The sequence below is a fragment of the Bremia lactucae genome, linkage group LG4, assembly GCF_004359215.1.
Source record: "Bremia lactucae strain SF5 linkage group LG4, whole genome shotgun sequence".
Lineage (NCBI taxonomy): Eukaryota > Oomycota > Peronosporomycetes > Peronosporales > Peronosporaceae > Bremia > Bremia lactucae.
The window spans coordinates 6,194,167-6,214,693 of NC_090613.1; the positions used below are offsets into that span (position 1 = coordinate 6,194,167).

The window sequence follows — 20,527 nt, forward strand, 5'->3', positions numbered from 1 at the left end:
GTTGAGATGATACCCTCGCGTGTCATCGTCATATTGCTGAAACTATGTCCCTCTTTCGCACCGAGCATAGTGAGAGGCCCTCCCCCACTTAGACTTGGGCTGCGCACAAACGAGACTGGCGTCTGAGGATGGCGCAGTCCGTTAATTAAAATCGGTGTCTCGCCCATCCTGGCGTGAAGACTGTTATTTATAGCGATCTCCACGAAGGGCATGCTTGCTCCATTCTTTGGAAGTCGCTACCGTACGCAATACCCGCCACGACTCAATTGACACGATAGTTGGCCACCTATCGATGTAGGTGTGGCCACCAAAATTCCTCTGACACTCGTAAGAAAGCTTAATCACGGCCCAGATGCCCACTTGATGACGCATCATGGAGCTCGTGAAGAATCATCAGCTTGAGATCTGTACAAAGATTCTCAAGGGATCAAAAGGTGACAGCTGATGCCATAATAGGCCATCGCTGTAGCTAAAGCGATTAAGCTTAACCATTGGGTGCGGCAGAGACTTCCTTTAGTCCACCAAAGTGATCCAACAGCAGGCGACAATGTTTGTCGTAACGGTAGCTCTCCTTTATTTCGGAGGCCAATGCGTTCGTCACATGGTATGCCTTTATGGCTGCCAACGTTGACGACTCAATTTGTGCTTTAGCACGAGACGCATTCTCGTGGTATCTTACCTCGAAGCCTGGTCTGCGCGATAAAGCGTGAGCCAAGACATTCGTCTTACCCGGGTTATACTCAACTTTGAAATTAAATTCAGGGAAGAATGTGAGCCATTTTGCCATTCTAGGCATGGGTGCGGTGACTTTATTGCGGTCCGCAGTGATGTGCGATCCGTTTAAACCACAAATGGTTCGGTGCTTAACCGGTGCACTTAAAAATGGACAAGAGCATACTTTATTGAACGTAGCTCTTGTCATGCACAGGGGAATTTAGTTCCGCGGCTTTCAAAAGCCGGGACCGATAAGAGATGACACGATCAACGCCGTCATCATCCTCCTGCATGAGCGCTGCCGATTGCAAAATTACTTGCATCGCAGACGATACTAAATGCCTATCCGCGTCTCGAAATGCCAAGACCGGTGCCTCTACAAGAGATTGCTTTCCTCCTTTAAATTCATCTACTTGTTCCTTTAACCAACCCGTTCTGCACCCTTTTACAGGAGGTCAGATAATGGTTTAGTTTGCTCAGCACAAATCTCGCTATACTTATGCAAGAAATTAGCGAGCCCTAGGAATCAACGCAAATCCCTCACTTGTCGTGGGACTGGCCATTTCTTTACTGGTTTTACCTTAGCTGGGTCTGTTCGTACACCATGTACCTACGATGCAGCCCAGCACAAGTATCTCAAGGACTTCTTTGACGCGCTTTTGCAAGTTGACGTACAATTGGGCGTTCTCCAGAGTTTGCAACACCGCGTCTAAATGACGATTGTGCGACTATATGGCGCTCAGTCCGTACTCGGCCCTCCTATGCACGAATACATCGTCAGAGTAATGAGGCGCGTAGGCACGTGCTGACGCGTCACGTGAGCCACCACTCGGTTGAATGTTGCTGGTGCGCTTTTCAAACCTTGGGGCATCACAAGTCACTCCCAAAGTATACAGCTTGAAGTGCTAACTGCCATTTTGGCTATATTGGACTCTCTCATGAGCGCCTGATAGTGACCATCTTTTAAATCCAACGTGGAGAAGATAGTTGATTCGCATGGAGTGCACCACGAAAAACGCACCTAGAAAACCTATCGGATATAGCCATTCAAAAAAAAAACATCTTTCCGTGGGATTGGCGTTTGCGCCGGTATGATAGCCGTGTTCAGCTTATTAAAAGCATGAACTACGCGTCATCCATCCGTGGCTTTACGCACACAAAAGGTCGGGCTGCGGTAAGGAGACTTGCGCTCACGGACATATCCCGCCTTGGCTCGCTTGTCGTAAATCTCATCGATATAATCGACTTGTTTTTTGGCAATGGCCATTGCCTGGTCACACAATACTTAATGCCAGGTTCGAGGTCAAATTCGTGGCTGATGCCCCTATCTGCTGGTAGGGGGCTTGGCACTTCTTCTGGGAACACCTCGCGATGTTGCCACAGAACCTCAAAGAACGGACTGGCTCTCAAGGCATTCCAGCCTTGAGCAGCAAATCGTTTCTTTTTGTCAGATTCTAGGACGCTCTTGTCCATTGTGGACGACAAGCAACAGTCCACGAAGTCCTCTTTCTGGAACTGGTGTGACTATTTCGTGGATCTCTCCCTCCTTTACTTCGATAAGAAATAGATCTCACGACATCTTTGAAAGAATTACTATCTCCTCGGCAGATTTAAAGACTTTTTGTAGGACCTAATCTGTGAATGCATCCGCAATATCGTCGTTGACGGCCTCGAATGCCTCGTATGAAGACCCGTCGTCTTTAATAGGATCTGGTCCAAAGGTCACTCGTTTAAAAGTGCCTTTGAACGTCCTAATTTGTCGGGTACTCGGTCTTCGAGTCAGTACAACCTTCGACTGAGAAGCGGGTGCCGTCGCTCTCCTAGCTAACGCACCCCTTCCAACCGCACTAGGCTCTAGGCACTGTGCCGGCTCATGCGACGCTTGACTTCCTGTCAGTTCGCTGTCTACTGCCACAGGATTTCGCTTCTGTGGAGGACATTCGGACGCATGAACACTTGTCATCTTCCTTTGCACTACCTCAGTCTCCACGAGCTGGGTTTGTATTTGTGTCACCTGACATCCAGTCGGTGCACTTCCAACTTCACCAAACTTAGGGCTCTGGGTAGAATTTTGCGACGTTTGACATCCCGTCAACGCGCTCTCAACTGTGTTCGACATGACATCAGTTGCATAGGCCTCTCGCAGGAGCACATCCTTTCCGGTGTCCTGCGTAGAGTTTGCAACTGTGCGTGTACGCCAGTCTATCCATGGTAGGTGTTTTGCCAACCATGGCATGCCTAGGATGAGGTCATACGGACTCTCCATACCTAGCACTGTAAACTTCTCTCTACAGGAGAAGTCACTAACACTGAAGGCGAGTGCAACTTGAATTCCCTCAGGTCTTACGAGCGCGCCGCTCTCTATTTTAAAGCCGCGAGTTTTACAAAATTCTGTGATGCACCCGAATCTACGACGAGGGTCATTGCCTTGTCATAGCTTCGCACTTGAGCGCTATAGACCAGCAGGGTTGAGGTCCAAAATTTCGGTACCTCAAGGACTATGCTACCCATTGGTTCGACCAGTCTGAACTTTGGGGTAGCTTCAGAGCCCGCGCCTACCGCGCTCCTGCAGTTCCCGATTCCTCAGTGGTCGATTCAGAAATCATGATGAGTCTTGCACGCTGGTTCTTGCCATCGCCTTTTGGTAAGGGAGTCCTCTTGCTGGGCGTCTTTGCCCGGGCAGGGACCCTGGCATAGCAGCGAGCAATCATACGGCCGCGCTTGCCAAATTTAAAGCAGACAACGTCTGCATTGCCCAACTTAATAGAAGTTGTGTTGTATCTATCCTCTCGGATGACGGCTTACACCAAGCTGTTGTCGAGGCACTGTTGCAAGTCTGCTTCTCAACTAAGGCAATTTCGATTGCCTCTTCCATCGTTGACGGCTCCTTTGTGATAAGGGCCTGTCACGATGGGCCATGCCGTAATCCGTTCATAAACGTGGGTACCTTATTGTGCTCCGGAATCGGACCTACGGTAATGGACGCCGACAGCGAGTGCATCTTTTGCACATACTGTTGCAGATATCGCTTCGCCTGTCACGCCTCAAAGCAGCGCGCTTGAAGCAACATCTCGTTGTTCGGCGGGCTGATTCATGGCGCGAATCTTTGTCATAATGATCGCTCATGAAGGGAACGCTTTAGCGTCCGCCACAAAAGCCGAGTATACCCGCTCTGAGGCCTTACTGCGCAAATACGGCATTGCACCGACACCGTTCGGCGGTCGTCCTCAATGAGCTACGTGACACCGCATTACTTCACGGCTAAAAGCCAGTGAACAATCGTGTACGCTGCAGTTCTATCGAACTTACAAACTATTCGAAATGCAAAACTGGATGAGTTCAACTGACTGAACCATAATCAATCCACCACCCAACAGAATTTTACACAAAAAACGGGTGCTGAACTCGGAAAAGTGATTCCTGTCTAAGAAACGGAAATGTTACAGTAATTAAAAATCTGTGCAAAAGTTTTTTACAATTGCTCAAATTGTGGATATTCAATTTTTAGGAAGGTTACGTGATAGGGTACAGTTTTATTCATTTAAGTATCCAGAGTGTATACTTGAGACAGCCATGGTTTTGCGTTTGCCATCCGTTTGGCATAATCTCGCAGACTGGACGACAACAAAAGAGCCCGTAATTTTGAATTCGGAAGTTGAAATTTTATTTTGGTCAAGCGACGACGAAACACCTCCGATTCTGGTGTTGAGTCTATTTTGCTTGTCTCCGGTGAATAGGAGGACGCGGCCAACGACCTCTATAAACTTTTTTGTACCATCGACGCTTGTTGAATTTCTTGGCGACTAATTTTTAAAGAGGCCTTGTCGAGGTGACATGGCGTGGGTTACTGATAATGTTGGCTACATTGCGTGGCTGGTGCCAATTATTGGCATTTGTACCATGTTTGGGACCGAAGTACTCGCCTGTTTGTACCATTTTACATGTTCCAAGAACTACCCAACACTGTCGTATGCGGCTACGTTCAAACCAGAGGCTTATGTCTTTACAAGCGGTATGAGCCTCACAGCTCTTTGCATCTTGGTATCGGTCTTGCTCTTCTTCTGGTACCTCCAGATTCATCATAACGAGCATAAGAGCACACCAGACAATACAGTGGCAGCAAAGGTCTATCTTGGCTTTGGCGTCACGTCAGCTTTCTCGCTCTTTGGACTTGCGGTCATGGACATGCGCTATCATCATGTTGCGCATCTATGGTTTACCATTGTTTTCTTTCTCTCGACATGGGTCATGTTACTGACAGCACAGCTTGTCAGGAAGCGCATTTTGCAATTCGAAAATTGTGACAATTTGGCTTTGACACGCCGTCCATTCACCGTCTTACGTCAACAATCCTTCTGGCGTGTTTTGTGTCGTTCAAGAAGACTCGATAACGTTACAGCATACGTTTTGGGTCATTTGTTCGTGTGTACTGGCTTGGCGTCGACGCTATTGTGTACGTTGCTCTTATTTTGTTCTTTTGTCGTCATTTTAATTGCTCTCTTTAGTTGCTATCTTTTTCCTCTGCGCAAATGATATGTGGCCAAACCCACTTGGATTGACAGCGCTTCAAGAAGCCTTTTTTGAAGCGCTCGCGATCGTGTGTCAGCTATTTTTCATGGGTACGTTATCGTGTGAGTTAGCGCAACTTCATCAACGTGAAGAATTTAAAAACAATGCAATAAAGGTGTAAGTAAGAAGTGAATAGACGTTATAATATTATTGGATTTGTTTACCCCTGCTGGTTCAAATATTCAATAAAATGGTCTCCGATTGTAGCGACTACGCAGGGTCTCATGCACGTGATCTTAATAAATTGACGACGGTGACGTCGAGCCTCCGCAATGGACAATGGACGACTGATGCGAAGCTCGTTCTTGACACTATGCGGTGGCACTCGCACGCCGTCAGCGACCCCAACATCGTGTTGGTGAGTCATTAAGGCTGTTACAATAGCATTGGTTGTGTCTTCCAAAGCCTGGAGGAAACTCGTTTCTGCAGTAAGTGGCGCTTTAGTTGCCAGACCGGCCTTGATTGTCTTTCCAAATCGTATTGCCTCCGTTATTGCATCTAAAGGTAGCCCAGTACCATCTTTTTGGTATTCATCTGGAGTTAGTCGAAAAAGAGGACGATCCCACCGATTCTTGGCCATCGGAACCTCAAATCGAGCTGCGAGCTCGTTCAACAGCTTCGATTCTAAGCCATGGGCTATCGCTGCATTGCGTTCGAGAGCTTTTTGTACGGGTGTGTCTATATAGACCTATCACAATGTTCTTGATACACATCATTGCAAGCTTGAGATAATTTAACGTACCACGCAGTACGTTGTGTTCTCTGCTTTGGCAATGCAAAAAAGTTCGTATCTTTCGCCCTTGGTGTAATTCAGTGCATCGAGCACTACGATCGTTTGAGAATTTACTGCTTTCTCGACTGCAGCTTTCAATGCACTTCGAGTATTTTTCTCTGCTCTACTATCTGCATTCATACATTGGTTTAAATAAAGACCAAAAGTCAAGCCATTAAATCCGTCTAGTCGTACCAGCGTATCCCTTCGTCTTGTCCACATTGACGGAAGCCGGCGAAATGCACGTGACTTCTTGGTCCGGCAATAATTGCAATAAATGGTCGATTAATTTTGTAGTTACAATTGTCTTGCCAGCCGATGGGATCCCGCACACGACGACAAGGGGCATGATGCAGTGCACCACGAAAAACGCACCTAGGAAGTCTATCGGATATAGCCATATGTCAAAAGTATCTGGATTAAGTGTACTCGATGTTTTAATTAGAAAGAAATTATATCCAATTCTTCAAGTTATCAGTGTCCAAACATAGTAAATATTTACTATAATTGGGCAATAAAAATACTCTATAAGTCAGCAATACTTTTTCGATAACCAAAACCTTATAATTTTTAATATTTTAGCTTTCTTCCATCATTAGATAATAATTAAGCTTATAAAATGTAGTACAATTAGCTCTTTATAATTATCTTCTATATTAAGTACTGTTATTAAATTTTTGATTAAATATATAATAAGCAAAATGTACATCTATAAAACGCTCAGAGATAATTTAATACATGACTTTATTATTCAAGATTAATAAAAATATATATATCATTGTTTTTATACATGACATATCAATCTAGCCTTCTCCGTGACTTGGCAGCTACGATACATCAAAAATCTGTTTTCAATCTACATCTGGGCATTTTGACAAATAAAAGAAATTTTCCAGTGCCAAATTTTCGTCATTTTCATGGCTGATGTCGCATGACGGACATCGACCCGAAGGTACCGCATTCTGAGAGGTCATACGTCGTCAGAAGGTATGATCAAAAATTTCTAGTTTTCCCCCTCCTACTATTTAAGACCACTTTTTTGGTAAATGACCTTGGGTACTTTTGGATTGTTTTTGAGTTTGTCCATGTACAATAAAGCTCAACAGAAGTAGCAGTAGGTGTGTTTTCTATCTAAATAATCATGACCTTTGATTTCCAAAATACTTAAGATTTACGCTGCGTATAGCTAAAGTGACAGTTACGAGCGAGATGTCGCCACGTTACAAATATATTCCGACAAGAAAAATTAATGTACGGCAATTTAATTACATGCAACTTTAAATCGAGACTGAATATTAAAAAAGTTGCATAAAATGCAACAATATTCATATATGTATGCAATAAGACACTAACATCCTAGGATACAATTTCTAGTGATTTTTATATGGAATTGCTGCCACTTGCCTTGCAGCGTGAGATCTGCTCTTTCACAGCAGCAACCGAGCTCATACCTCAGGAAATTGATGCGTTTCTTGACAACCACCGGGTCAGAAACTTCGCAACGCACTTCACCGAGCCGTCCGCGTCCAATCTCCAGCGTCTGGCGCGTGTGTGTCGCAACTGGCGAGACATCGTCAAGACACTGTGTGCAGAACATGAGGCTTCGCGCGTACTAACAATCCGATTTACAACAGGTCACGAGCTTCAACAGCAAAAGCAAATTATTAAGCGCTTGGCTACTAATGAACAGGGCTTTGCGGTTTTGGATTTGAGAATTATTTTGACAATCGAAAAGAGACGACTATGGTGGGACTTGGACCCCGAGACACAGAATACTAATGAAGAAATTGTTGCAGGTATTAATCATTTTCAAACGATCGACTGGGGCTTAATATTTGCGCTTTGTCCAAATCTACAACGACTGGACTTATCAGGAATGCCACTCCACCACTTGGCACTACGGAACGTGCTCGATAAATCGTCAAAAACTTGCAAACACTTGGAAGCGTTGATTCTACCCAAGCGAGACAAAGAGCTTGAAAATACACGAGCGGACATAAATGGTCGGGTATTTTGTGCTTTGCATATGGCATTACACAGATGGAAAATAGCGTCCGAAGGAAAGGGATTGCGGCAATTGACCGTGCCATCTTGGAGACAATTTGATCTGAATCATAAGTCGAATGAATATCTTACCATGGTAAGGATAACGTGTCCAAATTTAGAGTATCTAGATGGATGGAAACGTTTGTACAGTGAAGGAACGAATTTCGTGACGTCTGAAGAAAGTCTACGTGTGTCTTTAGTTGTGTGGCAGAAATTTTGCGCCTCTTGTCTTGCATTGAGAGAATTTAGCTGGATTATTGTGCCATTCTCAGACGATTTTTTTCTCTCATTTGGCCACGCTGTGAAGCCATTTCTAACACGATTGCAGTTGGCGTACAACACACGGTCGCCGTTTCATATCCGACGAAACGAATACTCAACAGGGGCGTTGAATATAGTCCTAGCAGGCTGCCCCGCGTTAAAACACTTGGATATTGTACTTCATCGTCTCCAACCGTGTGATACGCTTCTTTACCCACAAATTGATGAAATGATCGACCCGACTGTATTTAATGACGACTTTTGTGTGGCATTGACGGACCATTGCCCTCAACTTCGGTCTTTGCATATACGAATGCTAGGACCTTTGTCAAACAATCGGAATGCACGTGTTCTATCTGGTAAGTCCATTACCGATCGTGGTCTTGCAGCACTGCAACGTGCCTCGCGTCTTTCTTGCATTGATATTGAAGAGGTCAGATGTTCTTCAAATTTAATTTTAACGTTTTTGAAATCCGATACCGACCGTGTCCAAGCCGCTGTTCCGCGCAGAATTACCTTTCGAGAACTCGGTGTTTGCTTCGGTGAGGTGGTGCAGAATGTATTAGAAGAACTTGGGAGCAAAGCAGCCCCAATTTCGACTAAAAGGCTAGTAAAAATGCCTTTGGTTCTTTCGCTGTCAAGTCGACGGGGGTACGTATTTGGGCGCAACTGGCTTGTCACAATGCAACAAGCTTTCCAGCAAACCTTTCCGAATGGAGACTTGCGCTTTGCTGCATTTTGCACGAGTGAGAAAGACACGTTTCGAACTAGTAGTTGCTCCAGTTTGGAACTTGAAAAGATGGTTAAAACCCTCACCCGAGCGTGGGTCCGAGGCGACGTCTTGCGTGTCAAGCGTCTTATCCTTTACACCAATTTGTCTGCTCTTGATAAGCAGGAACGACACGTTCTGGAACGCAAAATAAAATTTAGCAGTTCGTGGATCGTCTTGACCGAGTAGCATGCGTCGACTATTAGGTGCTGTGAGGTAATTCTCAACAGATACTGTCTTAATGTTTAATTAAAGTAAAATTTGTGCTGATTAAGTTGTTCCTGTCGTTTCTTACGCCGTTTGGTACGTGCTATATTTTTCTTGTGCAAGGCCACGATCTTGTGGTTCTTATGTGTACCCATTTTTGTTGCGACTTCCACCACCCCCCCATGATTTTTGCGTATGGATTGTAGCAATGAACCATATCCTAGCGTTTTCAATAGCTTTGTGTCTGGCATTTTGCCTTCTAGTCCATTTTCCCTTGAAATATTGCGAAGTTTCTGCTTTCATTCATCCTTAGCCACTTATGGAGTAATATTGCAATTTACTGATCTTTACCTTAAGAACGGTACCAAGATCGTTCCAATTGTCAGCTTTGCTGTGGAAAATGCAACTTTGAGATTGCAAGGTGTAGGAGCTAGTTCCTGAAAGGAGTTTGAGCTTCACAAACAGTCCTTGGAGATGTGGACCTAGCATTTTTGTTACGGTTTCTACACAATTGTGCTCGTTACATCAAATACATTGCTATTTTTTCAGGCGTCATAATCGCCGATGGCAAGTTTTATGATCAATAATTTTTAATCAATTCTTATACATTTCTATCAAAGTTTTGTGTCTCACAGGAGAACACGCAGAGATGATAAACTCAATTAAATACAGCCAATCAAAACGCCTTATAAGTCATCCATTGTCAGCACTCGAAATATGAATATGAAACTCTTTCCAAAGCAAGCGGTCAGCTTTCCAAGCATTTCTGCAATGTCGATAGCAACCGAATACGCGATGGAGTTCTTGTCAGAATCTCAAAAACGTGGCATTGCTGGAATTTGTGCGTGTCTTCTTCCTGCCGTAACAGATGGCTCCACGTCCCTCGCGTGGTCCAAAATGTACCTAAAATTGGTGATTGAACATTTCGTCGGGCTCTCAAGTGCCCAAACCGAGGCATATTTACCCATTTTAACCTCACGAAGGCAAGCATTGGTCCAAAAAGACCATGAACCTTCCGTTGCGACCGTCGCGGAGCTCGATCTGTCCCCATTTTTAGCCCTTTTAGTGCCAGGGCCCGAATCCGACACATTACATGGCTTGAAACGCTGGACCCAAAAGCTTCAGCATCGTACGAAACGAAACACTTTTGACACAATTGAAGGTTTTCGGCTCGAAATTGTCAAGCAACTTTTGTGGTTTAGCGTTAAGAGCGTGGGGTACGATGCTCGAACCAGGACTTTATTACGACGTTTGGTACTTGCAATGGAGCTTCATTGGAGTGACGTCACGCGAGAAGAGGTCGACATTGGTAAAGCTTTGTTCGCCGAGGCAACAGCCATGCCACTCGACAAAGTACCAGCGAAGCCCAAAGTGACGGACTGGAAACGAAATGCCACAATCGGAGCAGCAGCAGTCACAGGCGGTGCCTTGCTGGCCGTGACAGGAGGTCTTGCGGCTCCTGCCATTGCAGCAAGCTTGACAGCCTTAGGGGGAGCAGGCATTACCATTGGTGCTGTGGTGGGGTCCGCTGCGGGAGTGACGGCGACAACGGTACTCTTTGGCACAGCTGGAGCAGGGGTTATGGGTATGAAAGTCGATACACGAACGAGAGGGGTACACGATTTTAGCTTTGATTTAGTCTCGGCGGGGGACGGCATGAATGTGTACATTTGTATCTCGGGGTGGTTAGACAATGAAGATCCGCCAATTAAAGGCTTTCGACGTGCGTGGGGTGATAGTCGGGAATATTTACGAGCCTTTTATCGCCAGCAAAAGTCTGACAAAGTGGATCAAGTGGATCAAGTAATGGATCGATATAAAGGACGAGAAGATGAATTTTTTGCTATTTCGCGGCGCACGTACAATATTAAAGCCGGTAGTATTGACAATGATCCGTTAGGAATTGCAGATTTATCCACAATGGCGGAAGCTTCGCAGTATAATGACATTACGAGTTTAAATGGTGATTCCAACGCTATTGCGAGTAGCTGTACGGATAGTGAGGTGAAGAGGAGTAGCTCGACGTCTTTGTGGGAGTTAGGAACAAAGTATGAACCGCTACGGGCTTGGCGGTGGAAGGACCGATTCCCACAAGGAGATCAATATTGTTTAGTATGGGAAGAAGCTGGTTTGCGTCGCTTTGGCAAATCCATGCGAACCTTTGCAGCTGAGCAAGTGTCGTCGTATGCAACGACTGAATTTGTCAGGTACACGGCATTGGCCGCTTTATTTACTGCAGTGGCCATTCCGCGTGTGATTCTTCGATTGGCCGATATAATCGACAATGTCTGGACGATTACAATGAACGCAGCTGACACGTCTGGAAGAATGCTGGCCGACGCGCTACGAAAGCGGGAACAGGGTCTTCGTCCAGTAACATTAGTTGGCTATGGCATGGGTGCTCGACTTATTTTTTCGTGTTTAAAAGAATTGGCCAAAAGCGAGTTGATTGATGTGTCGTGTGGGATTGTCGAAAATGCCATATTATTGGGATCTCCTGTCTCAATGGCACGAGAAGACTGGGCAAACGCTCGTCGAGTCGTGTCGGGTCGATTAATAAATGGATACTCAGAGAAGGATTGGATGCTTGGTATCATGTACCGCTATCAGGGATGGGAGCTTCATTCGGCAGGAATTGCTCCGATTGATATTGCTGGGGTTGAAAATGTTGACTTGTCGGCAATTATTGGTGGACACTTGGAATATAAAAGTAAAATTGGTGCCATTATGGATTTGTTGCAGTTGGAGGTATAATACCAAAAATATAAAGAGTATTGCCGTGCATTCTGTTGATATCGAATCTTTTATCACGGTGAAAGTAGATGTCGGCTGATATAACTGAAGCTTTTATTCTGACACACTGACAATTTTAAGCGTTCACTCTTATAATGTGGTTTAGATCTTATCATGTTGTTTTTTGCGGAATAGATACAAAACACTATTCAAGGAACAACGCCAGACATACAGTGTGTAACAGGGCACCTTTCACTAGCACTGATCAGTACTAGTTAACCTTACACTGATTACAGTGTAGGCAGGGTGCCTCGAAACTTCACGTACACGAAAGTACAGAGGAAAGTTTCTAGGAAGCTAAGGGTCTTTAGCTACCAAAGGTAATTCAATGGATTTAGAATTAGGGGTAGTAAAATTGTAATAATATAATTAGTTTTCTACGTAACGATCTTCTATCTACTGCTGAACTTATTGTGTTAGTATCTGACTAAGTATACGCCTCTCCATGCGCACCGCACAATTGTGTTTGGCGGGGTTTGTTCCGACTAAAATCAACCAAACAATAGAGCTAATGTTTTATTGCATCAATAATATCAAAATGGGTATTATTTGAACTATTTAAGTCAAATTTAATAAAGATAATAATATTGCACTTCTTTATTAATTTCCTCTCATAGGAAATAGTACTTATGTAACGGGACACCCCGTTACATAGTGAGTGACACACTGCTCTTGAAATAAACTCAAAGCAACGTGATGCTGCAACGAGGGTTCCGCGTGTTGAGGCAAGAAAATTTGCGATAGTTACTAGCGATAGATAGCCCGTGCAGGATTGACATTTGTGAAAACAACCGTTTGCAATGTCCAATTACTTGACCCAGGTGGCTTTCTGGACATGAAAAAAAAGTTTACTAAGACGAAACAACCTGACGCAAATTTCCAAGAAATCATACACTGCATATCCATATGATTCAATTCACATTACTCATGAAAATGATACGCAAAGTGAACAATGCTCCCTTTATTTCCGAACAAAATTCACACGCAGAAAAGCACCCTTTAATTCCGGACGGAACGAGTATTATTTAAGACGTAGATTATATTTTAGGAATATCTTTACATAGCAATATTCGAAAAGCTTATTGATTGGTAGCTGAGGCCTTTAAATCTACTTTCTCCGCGGCCCAGTCAGCACTGGATGCGCGCAAAGAGTGAGACAGATAAGACTTTATTACATGTTTCGTATTGGTATATTATCAATTTAGCAGAAAACAGATAGAAACAGAAGAACTTAATTATATTAGATACAGTTTACTTCTAACCATCTTTCAAGCAAGTTTTTTAAAGATAGTCTTTCTTTGCACGTACCAGTGTACATGAAGTGACGTGAGGCACCACTCGCACTGAAGCAGAACAAGTCGGCAGTGCCCCGTTACACCTGAAAACACTTTGTAGTCCGTCTAAGGACCACAGTTCCATCATCTAACATGGACAAGTTAGATGATAATGGAAATACGCATCACGTTTCGCGTGTTAGCTACTCCTTTATAAGTGGCACTGAAAGAAGTGCGGTCGAACGAATGAGTTCGACCGTAGGAAATGATGCCATCTTGGCCATGCTGTCCGGTTTAAACAGAGATGCCTTCCATTCCGCTATCGCCAAGCTCATACAACATGAGCTTGACGAGGCGAAGCAGAAAGTAGCCTTGCTTAATCAGCAAAGCTCTCAACAGGCAAACTGTTGAAGTTGCAACAGGTACAAATCCCTGTACCTACATGCGTCATCCGAAAACCTTAAAGATAGACATCCCTAAGAAGTGGGGATTTGAAGAAGACTCCCTTTAAAGATAGTTCGTCATATTAGACGATACCATAAAGGCTCGTCACATTGTGGACTAGCAAATGCAAGTCACTTTTGCTCAGTCAAATTTGGCAGGTCGTGCCAAAACTTGGGCACTAGGCCTCAAGCTGCGCGACCCATATGTATTTGGCTCGCTGGAGGCTTTCAAAGCCCAGCTTAAACATACATTTGAAAAAAAGAACCGCTAGGGCTGAGTTCAGAGCTAGATCAGAGCTTCCGAAACTCAAGCAAGGAATGCGTGATGTTCACGTTTATGCCCAGTGTATACGACTTGAGCGAGTTGTATCACGAACAATCCAGTTCATGAACATGGTCCCCAGAAAAACCATCTGTTCCGCTTGGAATTGGATGCACTTGAAGAAGCCATATTCGTTGCGGAACAGGAGGACTTTAGCTTGAGACAGGCTCAAGCTAGTTCGTCATCGTATCGTCCTCCGAGACGAAAAGAGCTTGGAGGTCCAGAACCTATGGATCTCTCTTACGTCGAAAGCGAGAGACCTCGCTTTTCGAACGACAAACGATTGCAGATTTGCAATCGCTAATAACAGTTAAGTTACTACGCTCATGAGTAAAGTGCCCCACGCCCAGTACCGAGGGGTACTGAACGTACTTATGGACATAGTCGGTCTTCGCGGGTCCGACGTTGTTGCGAACTCGCATCAGCGAGGCAGGCCGCAAAAATACGGACGGGGTCTCTAGAGACGCAGCGAATTACTGATCTAGCACATACAAGAGAATTTGCATATCTATTGCCGAAAGTTGCTCCAGACGCACAGTCATTGTGTCTCTGCACCTGGCGATGAGATATCCCTCCCTCATTATCTGAAAGTTTAAAGTGACAAATAATTTGTCATTAGAGCCCCAACGGTTGTGCAGTACAGTAAGCCGTTGCGTGTTGTGTATTGATCTGATGATGGTTGATTTAATGCAGATAAAATTATAAAAGATCTATCGGATGGAATAATCAGATAATTCATTAAATGCAGAAGGTCATAATCTTCTGTGTAGGCTTCCTTATAAAATTAAACAAAGTTGATGACGGAAAACTTGTCATGAGTGTTGCAACAGTGAAATTATTTTCACTGTTGAGTGCGCAGTCGACTCGAAGTCGGGTCGGCGTGATAACGCATCAGCGACGACATTAAGTCGTCCTGGTTTATATTCCACGGACAAATTATACTTCGCAAAGAGGATAGCCACCACGCCATTATTTGCGAGAGGTGTGGGCTGTTTATGGCCGTGCGTAATGACGCATGGTTCGTATATACGATGAACGGTCTATCTCCGAGGAGATAGACCCTAAGCTTAGCCAGTGCATATTTCATAGCAAGGAGTTCCTTGTCATGCACTGGGTAATTGCGTTCAGCTGGTTGCAGCTGACGCGATTGGTAACAAACGACGCGTTCCGCGCCGTCTGTATCGTATTGCATTGACGCATAGCCGATTGCGAAATCGCTGGCGTCACAGACCACATGTATGGTCTGTCTTGATCTGCAATCGCTAAGATGGGCGATTGCATTAGGCTTTGCTAAATGCTTTCAACAGAACGCTGACAATTAGCGTTCAATACCGTTTCCCTTTTTTTAAGGACGAGAGAAATGAACTGTTATCTTTGCATAACTGCATGAGTACTTGTGCAAGTACGCCGCTAGCCCAAAGAACTATCTAAGTCCCTTGACATCGACTGGAACTGGCCTGTGGATGAAATTCTCGATCAATGATTCTCCTCTTGGTAATTGCCCTGATGATTTCGGGATTAGGGCGCACGCCGTGTTCACCGACAATGCACCCAAGAAGTGCTATTTTGCTTGCAGCGAATATACGAGATGCAGCCAAGAAGTGGTGTTTCGCTTGCAGCGAATATTGAGATTTGCGTACAACCAATGCTTTGCATAAGTGTAAAAACCTGACGAGTGAGAGTTGTATGAACTTTCACGTCCGTCATTCCGTCTACGTCCCGGTTATGGACGAATACATCGTCGAAATAACTAGGTGCGAAATCCCGCACCGCTCTCAACAGATTCGTTACGCATCTGTTAAATGTTGCAGGGGCGTTACTATGCCACTCTGGCATTAATAGCCATCCCCAGACCCACTGGAAGGGCTCACTGCTGTGTACGGGATGTCCCGCTCACGCATAAGGATTTGATAGAACCCATCCATCAGATCCATAGAAGAAAAGATAATACTCTTAGACATACCGTCTATGATTACGACTTTTCAAGGTATCGGCATTTGAGCCGGTATCGTTGCAGCATTCAGTTCATTGAATGCTTACACTATCCACCACCCTCCTGTGGCCTTTCGCACACAGAAGGTCGGAGAGCTATGCGAGGAGGTTGACTCCCTCACATGGCCCGCTTTTAATCGATCGATAAAAAATTTATCGATCGCAAGTACTTGTTCACGAGGCAGTGGCCACTGCTGCATGACACAGTATTTCGAGCTGTGCATTCGCCGAGCCGCCGCCAGATGACTCCACAGGGTGATTAGTAATCACACTGTGATCTTGTGCAGTCGTTATAATGACCGTACTACAAGTGAGGCCATCGCCCTTACTTGTATTACATCCACACGCGTGTGGACGCTCCAAGACGTTCATCAGATAGTCATCTGATGACCAAGGGGCAGGCATCCTTACGGAAAGATGCTGCCAGCTGATTCTTGGCTCATATTTTTTAAGCCAATGTTGACCTAGGATGACATCAAATTTGTCATTTAAATCTAGTACGATGGAATTATTATCGTACTGTTATTTCTTTAACGTGTAGTCTAATTACACTACGTGTTTCATTACTGTTATCGATGCCGTTGTCGCTAGACGCACCGTCATCCTCGTTGGAGGGATATAGCGCTCAACATATTTGAGCCTACGGCCCTCTAGCGACTGCCAACGAATAATGTTATACAACGCCCTACAGTCCACTATGGCTCTAAGTGAGAAATCATTTGTCACTTAAAATTTCAAGGTGGTGAGGGATACCTCATCACAAGATGCAGAGACACATAATTCTTTTGTGTCTGGAGCAACTTTAGTCAAGAGTTTGCAAAATTCTCTTGTGGTCTCTGGATCAGTATGGCGTTGCACCCCTACTAATCCCAACAGTTTTTTTTACGGTCTGCCTTGGTTTATGACGGTTCGCCTCGTTGTTGCGATCACGCAACAACGTCGGACCCGCGACCATTGCCCCTTTTGGCATTTGGTCCATAATTACGCTCAGTACCTCTCGGTACTGGGCGTCGAGCACTACACTCATGAGGGTAATGTCCTAACTTTTGACAGCGATTGCATTTCTGCAATCGCTTGTTGTTCAAAAAGCGACGTTTTTCGCTTTCGACATAAGAGAGGTCCATAGATTCTGGACGTATCGTCTTGGAGGACGATACGATGATGAATTAGCTTGAGCCTGTCTTAAGCTAAAGTCCTCCTGTTCCGTTACGGATATTTTTTCTTCAAGCGTATCCAGTTATAAGCGGAACAGGTGGGTCTTTACGGGACCATTTGTAAGACCTTGCATTGGAACACCGTAACCAACGTGTGTTCATGGACTGGGTTGTTCGTGATACAACTCGCTTAGAGTCGTATGTGCTGGGCATATGCGTGAACATCACGCTTGCCTTGCTTGAGTTTCAGAAGCTCTGAACGAGCTCTGAACTCAGCCCTAGGCGGTTGAAACGTCTGTTTGAGCCGGACTTTAAAAGCCTCTAGCGACCCAAAGACGTATGGGTAGCGCAGTTGAAGGCCCAATGCCTAAGTTCTGGCACGACTTGCCAAATTTGATTGAGCGAATGCGACTTGCATTTGCTCGTCGATGATGCGACGTGCCTTTATGGCATAGTCTAACTCTACAAACCATCTCAAGAAGGAGGCTTCTTCGACTCCCCTATACTTAAAGATGTCAATCTTTAAGGTTTAAGGACGACGCGTTCGCGTCATCCCAGGTACAGGGGTCTGTACCTGTTGTAACCTCAACAGTTCTGCCTGTTGAGAGCCTTACTGATTTAGCAAAGCTACCTTCTCCTTCATCTCGTCATGTTCATGATGTATGAACTTGGCAATGGTTGAACGGGAGGCGTCTCTGTCCAAATCGGACAGCATGGCCAAGATGGCCTCGCTCCCTACGGTCGAACTCATTCGTTCGACCGCACTTCTCTCTATGTTACTTAGGAAGGAGTAGCTATCGCGCGAAACGTAATGCGTATTTTCATAATCATCTAATATGTCCATGACAGATGATGGAATTGTGGTCCTTGGACGGACTACAAAGAGCATCGTTATCGTAACGGGGCACTGCCGACTTGTTCTGCTTCAGCACAAGCCCACTTTGCACTGCCTCAGTGCGAGTGGTGCCTCACGTCACTTCACGTACACTAGTTCGTGTAGATTAAGACTCTCTTTAAAACCCTTGCTTTAAAAAGGGTTAATTAAGAGCTGTATTTAATATAACTAAGTTCTTCTGTTTCTATCTTCTTAATCCTAACTTAATTAAGAATTAACACATTACGTGTAATAAAGTCTTATATGTCTCTTTACGCGCGTCCAGCGCTGACTGGACCGCGGAGAAAGTAGATATAAGGGTCTTTATCTACCAATGGATAAGCTTTAGAACATTACCATGTAAAGTAATATTCTCCAAATATTCTCTCCCTTTTCGATAATATATCGAAAGGTAGAGAATATTTGGAGAATTTACAACCTTTAAGTGTTAAATTCATATACGGATACACGCCGTTACATTCATTCTAACGAGCTAACTAAATAATCAACTCGGAGAGACGTACAAGCTCGTAGATCTTATCAAGTCTTGGTTCAAGGGACTTTATGATTCTAATGCCCAATAATGTATGCGTTAAGAAGGCCTTTACCCTTTACGGATTAGAGCGAAATTTGAAGAAGACACTAACTTAAAAGGGGCAAATGTGATTTATTTTCTATGCAAATAACTCACCCTAATTTCTTTATAATAAATAGACCCCGGCCACCTTTGGAATAGTGATGACACTGGCTGACGGATAAGGCGATTTGATGGGTGCATTCAATTATAAGTTCCTATTCTGAAACGGGGCATACTTTGCTAGTACTGTCAACAGTACAAGTTAACTTACACTGATCACAGTGAAAGCGGGGTGCCTTTATAACTTCACGTACACGACGTGCGGAGGAAAGTTCTTAAAAGCTAAGAATTCTTTAGCTACTAATGCTTAATTCTATGTTGCTGAAAAGGAAAAAAGGAAACTGTATTAGTACATTAAGTTTCTTTCATAGCGATCTTCTATCTACTGACTTTAATGTATTAATAACTGTCTATGCAATGCGCCTCCATGCGCGACCCCTAATCGTATCTTGTGACGATCGGCGGGTTGAATTAAACTTAAGCTAGCCAATCAATAGAACTACGGTCTTATTGCGACAATTTATGACCAAAGTTGGTAATATTGGAGCTTTAAGTCAAAATTAAAAAGGATGATAAATCTGTACTCCTTTATTTATTTTCATTTATTGGAAATAATATTTATGTAATGGTACACCCCGTTACATCTCTGGTGGTTTTATGTTGAGAGATCGTTTTATTGTGACTTTATAAATGCTCGCGTCTGAGAGTTAAACTTAAAAAGCTTAAAACCCACACGCGAATTTATCTCAGCCTGTTAGACGAAAGACTAAATGCTCTCTTTGCACCGACAAGATCCCGAATGGAACGGGTCGTGCTAAGTAATTTGTGTCGTACACCATATCTGTAACGGGGCACTGCGGCTTGTACTGTTTCAGTACAAGTCCACTTCACACTGCTTCAGATGTGAGTGGTGCCTCTCGTTAGGTGACGTACACTGTACGTATAGAGGAAGACTTCTCTTAAGGCAAGTTAGCTTAAGAGTGTAAAATGAAAACTGTATTAATATAGTTAAGTGTCTTGTTAATCTATCTTTGTAAATGTTGTCTTAACTATAAACTAATACTAAACATGTAAATGAATTCTTATCTATCTTATCTCGTAACTCTCTTTGATTACTTCTACAGCTGATTAGTCTGCGGAATAAATAGACATAATGGTCTATACCTATTTATGGATAAGAATTCAGGAAATTACTATTTAAAGTAATTTCCTCCAAATATTATCTACCTTTTGGATAATATTAATTAACAATCTTTTATTGTTAATTTCATGTAACGATACACCCCGTTACATCACCCCTCCCTTAAACGACAATCACTCTGAATGTCATTAGGTGGAGTGGTCGCTAAATGACCACTTAATTTTTAAAATGATTTTGATTGGTCAGATCCATCATTTTAAATTCCATCGCATGAAGGAACAATTCATGCGGGGTGAGGATAGTGTTGAACCTTCGGCTGCGGTTCGTGCAGCCGCGGGTGACGCATTGTTATCTCTTGCGGTAGACGTTCCGTCTACCGTAGTGTCTTCCACTCGCACAACACTTGGTGTTGCGAGTGCACGTGGTGATTCACCACGTGAGTACGACCCCTCTTTAGAGGTCGATTATGAGTGCGAGTCGGACGAAATGGCCGACTCGGGGAGGATGGAACAGTCGCCTGATACCCGTCAGGCGGCTGATTATGAGCCTTCGAATGAGA

At 44.2% G+C, this 20,527-nt stretch overlaps 4 protein-coding genes across 4 annotated transcripts; 2 read left to right on the forward strand and 2 right to left on the reverse strand.

Annotated features, from left to right (window-relative positions):
* Positions 1–5,443: 5,443 nt before the first annotated feature.
* Positions 5,444–6,404, reverse strand: CCR75_001873 (uncharacterized protein; the record flags this gene model as incomplete). Its single annotated transcript, XM_067959974.1, has 3 exons — positions 5,444–5,971; positions 6,026–6,186; positions 6,251–6,404. 3 exons carry the CDS (start codon positions 6,402–6,404, stop codon positions 5,444–5,446), a joined length of 843 nt encoding a protein of 280 aa, XP_067816987.1.
* Positions 6,405–7,439: 1,035 nt separating this feature from the next.
* On the forward strand, positions 7,440–9,320 carry CCR75_001872 (uncharacterized protein; the record flags this gene model as incomplete). Its single annotated transcript, XM_067959973.1, has 1 exon — positions 7,440–9,320. The coding sequence occupies one exon, from the start codon at positions 7,440–7,442 to the stop codon at positions 9,318–9,320; it is 1,881 nt and encodes a 626-aa protein (XP_067816988.1).
* CCR75_001871 (uncharacterized protein) lies at positions 7,521–9,827 on the reverse strand (the record flags this gene model as incomplete). The annotated part of the gene is made up of 2 exons (XM_067959972.1): positions 7,521–9,631; positions 9,690–9,827. 2 exons carry the CDS (start codon positions 9,825–9,827, stop codon positions 9,377–9,379), a joined length of 393 nt encoding a protein of 130 aa, XP_067816986.1. The 3' UTR covers positions 7,521–9,376.
* Positions 9,828–10,055: 228 nt separating this feature from the next.
* On the forward strand, positions 10,056–12,092 carry CCR75_001870 (uncharacterized protein; the record flags this gene model as incomplete). The annotated part of the gene is made up of 1 exon (XM_067959971.1): positions 10,056–12,092. One exon carries the CDS (start codon positions 10,056–10,058, stop codon positions 12,090–12,092), a length of 2,037 nt encoding a protein of 678 aa, XP_067816765.1.
* Positions 12,093–20,527: the final 8,435 nt, after the last annotated feature.